The 2,231-nt window shown below is 36.3% G+C and overlaps 1 protein-coding gene across 1 annotated transcript; it reads left to right on the top strand.

Annotated features, from left to right (window-relative positions):
* Nucleotides 1-426: 426 nt before the first annotated feature.
* Nucleotides 427-2,220, top strand: LOC103522613 (the record flags this gene model as incomplete). The annotated part of the gene is made up of 3 exons (XM_008487712.3): nt 427-600; nt 1,300-1,610; nt 2,049-2,220. Coding segments are annotated over exons 2-3 (417 nt in total), but the record flags the coding sequence as incomplete, so codon positions are not given.
* Between the last annotated feature and the right edge of the window lie 11 nt (nt 2,221-2,231).

A 2,231-nucleotide genomic window follows, 5' to 3' on the forward strand; every position in this document is an offset into this window, starting at 1 on the left:
AAAAAAAAAATGTATGAAAAAGAAGAAAAAAACCATAAACACCATCTTACCAGCCATCGACAAGTCCCATCTCGACAAACCAGGTGAGCTTTCTCTTACTCAGCACAGTGTTGGTCATATTGAGTCTGGAGTACTCCCATATGTAGGGTTTACGGAGTTCCAGAGCATCAATGAACCAATAGAACTGATCGTCCCGATCATGATACTCCATCGTACGAAGACAATGAGTGACACCTGAGAACAACAAGGCATGTGATTGAACTATTAAAATCATTTGATTGGCTGCAATTTCGTACTAATTTTAAAATCAACCAATCAGATTGCTTATGAGTTAACCTCAGGGCCGTATCCAGGATTTTGTCAAGGGGGGGGGGGGGGGTCACCGATTCACCGCCAAAAATTCAAATATCTACACTCTACACTCTGCAGAGTCTGCAGTCCTGCAGTCTGCACAGGAAAATTCTTTATGCTTTTGAGCTTTTGCTTTGCAGTTTTGCAGTACCTAAGTTCTTATTGCAATTTGCACTTTTGTCTTTGCAGTGCAGTTAAACCTTTGTAAAAGTCTGGAACACCTGATTCTATCTTGTATCTTGTTAGGAGGTAAGTAATATTTTGGATTTTGGGTACCCATCACCATTATCATTAATTACTTGATATTGCCAATATTAATCAGCACAGAATGATCTCCAATCCAGCAAATTGGAAAACTGATAACATAGAAGATAACAATAACCAAAAGAAGTAGATAAAAAACATAATATGCTCAACCGCAACAGTTTTAATACTCATTGCAAGGTTAATCATTTTTTAATGAATGACGTCATCACCGTGACCACCGCGTACCCTAACCGATTTGACTATGCAATGAGTATTCAAACTTGCCCCTACTTACACTAGAAAATCACTTTCTTCATGTGTTATGAGGTCTTATAAGCCCAAAATAAAAGCTAGGAGGAGGAAAGAATAGGAGAAAGCCAGCTTAGCCAGCTACTCCAAAAACAAATCCTATCTCTTTTAAAGATAAAGTTTCCTGGGTGGGAATTTAACCTGTGAATGAGTTAGTTCTTACAAGATAGACATGCTACCTGCTGAGCTAACTAGGCCAGTTCAGAAGATCTTAAGCTACATCTACACATAGTCATTTGTCCATCAACCAATAGTCCATTGACCCTCAGTTGATGATCAATCAATGAGGTGAAGAGGTGAATCTTATATTGATTAAGTTACAAGAGCAATCAACCCGACTTCATCATGTTCTTCTTGTACTATTCCTACATCACTATACATATTTTGTTTCAGGCTGTAATTATCAGGGAACGTTACTAGGTGCAAATCTGTACAAGAGTTTGCTATGAAGTCATTTTTATGATTATTTTCAATTCCATGAGAACGAACATCCAATATACAATGCCAGAAGGACAAGACCTTTCAAATAACTTGGAAGCAAATTCCATAGAAGCTATTCAGCTTGATCCCGAGCCTGCAATAGAGAAAAATGTGCCTGAAAATGAACCTTGTGATACAAATACCATTGAACCAACACTGTCTAAACGAGCTATGAAACGTAAGCTGAAACATGAGAAATGGCTCAAGTGGAAACCTATTAAAAGGTAATTAAATATTTTTTGATCTAATGAAATCTAATTAAACCTGTTTCCCACAAGTCATTTGCCAATGACAGATACAGAAGTATTTGCCTACTGCAGAAACACCTCATCTATATAACTGTATCTTTAGAAATCTACTAGTTATCTACCTACTAATATCCTTCAGTTCTGACCCCTTTTCTTAATAAAGTTGTTTAAGGTTACCTACTAATTTATTGTTTCTATTTTAAAAAATCTAATTAAACCTGTTTCCCACAAGTCATTTGTCAATGACAGATACAGAAGTATTTGCCTACTGCAGAAACACCTCATCTATGTAACTGTATCTTTAGAAATCTACTAGTTACCTACCTATCTACCTACTAATATCCTTCAGTTCTGACCCCTTTTCTTAATAAAGTTGTTTAAGGTTACCTACTAATTTATTGTTTCTATTTTAAGGGCTAAGGAAAGAGAAAAGTTGAAGCAAAAGAAACAATATGCTAGGGAACACAATATACCAATGGGGCCTTCAAGGAAAGCATTGAAATTGGTGAAAATGGAAAATAGTCCAAATAAACTCAGAGTCTGTATTGATTTCTCTTTTGATCATTTGATGACACAAAAGGTAAGAGTTTCCTCAAG

This window comes from Diaphorina citri, unplaced genomic scaffold, assembly GCF_000475195.1.
Source record: "Diaphorina citri unplaced genomic scaffold, Diaci psyllid genome assembly version 1.1 scaffold9693, whole genome shotgun sequence".
Lineage (NCBI taxonomy): Eukaryota > Metazoa > Arthropoda > Insecta > Hemiptera > Psyllidae > Diaphorina > Diaphorina citri.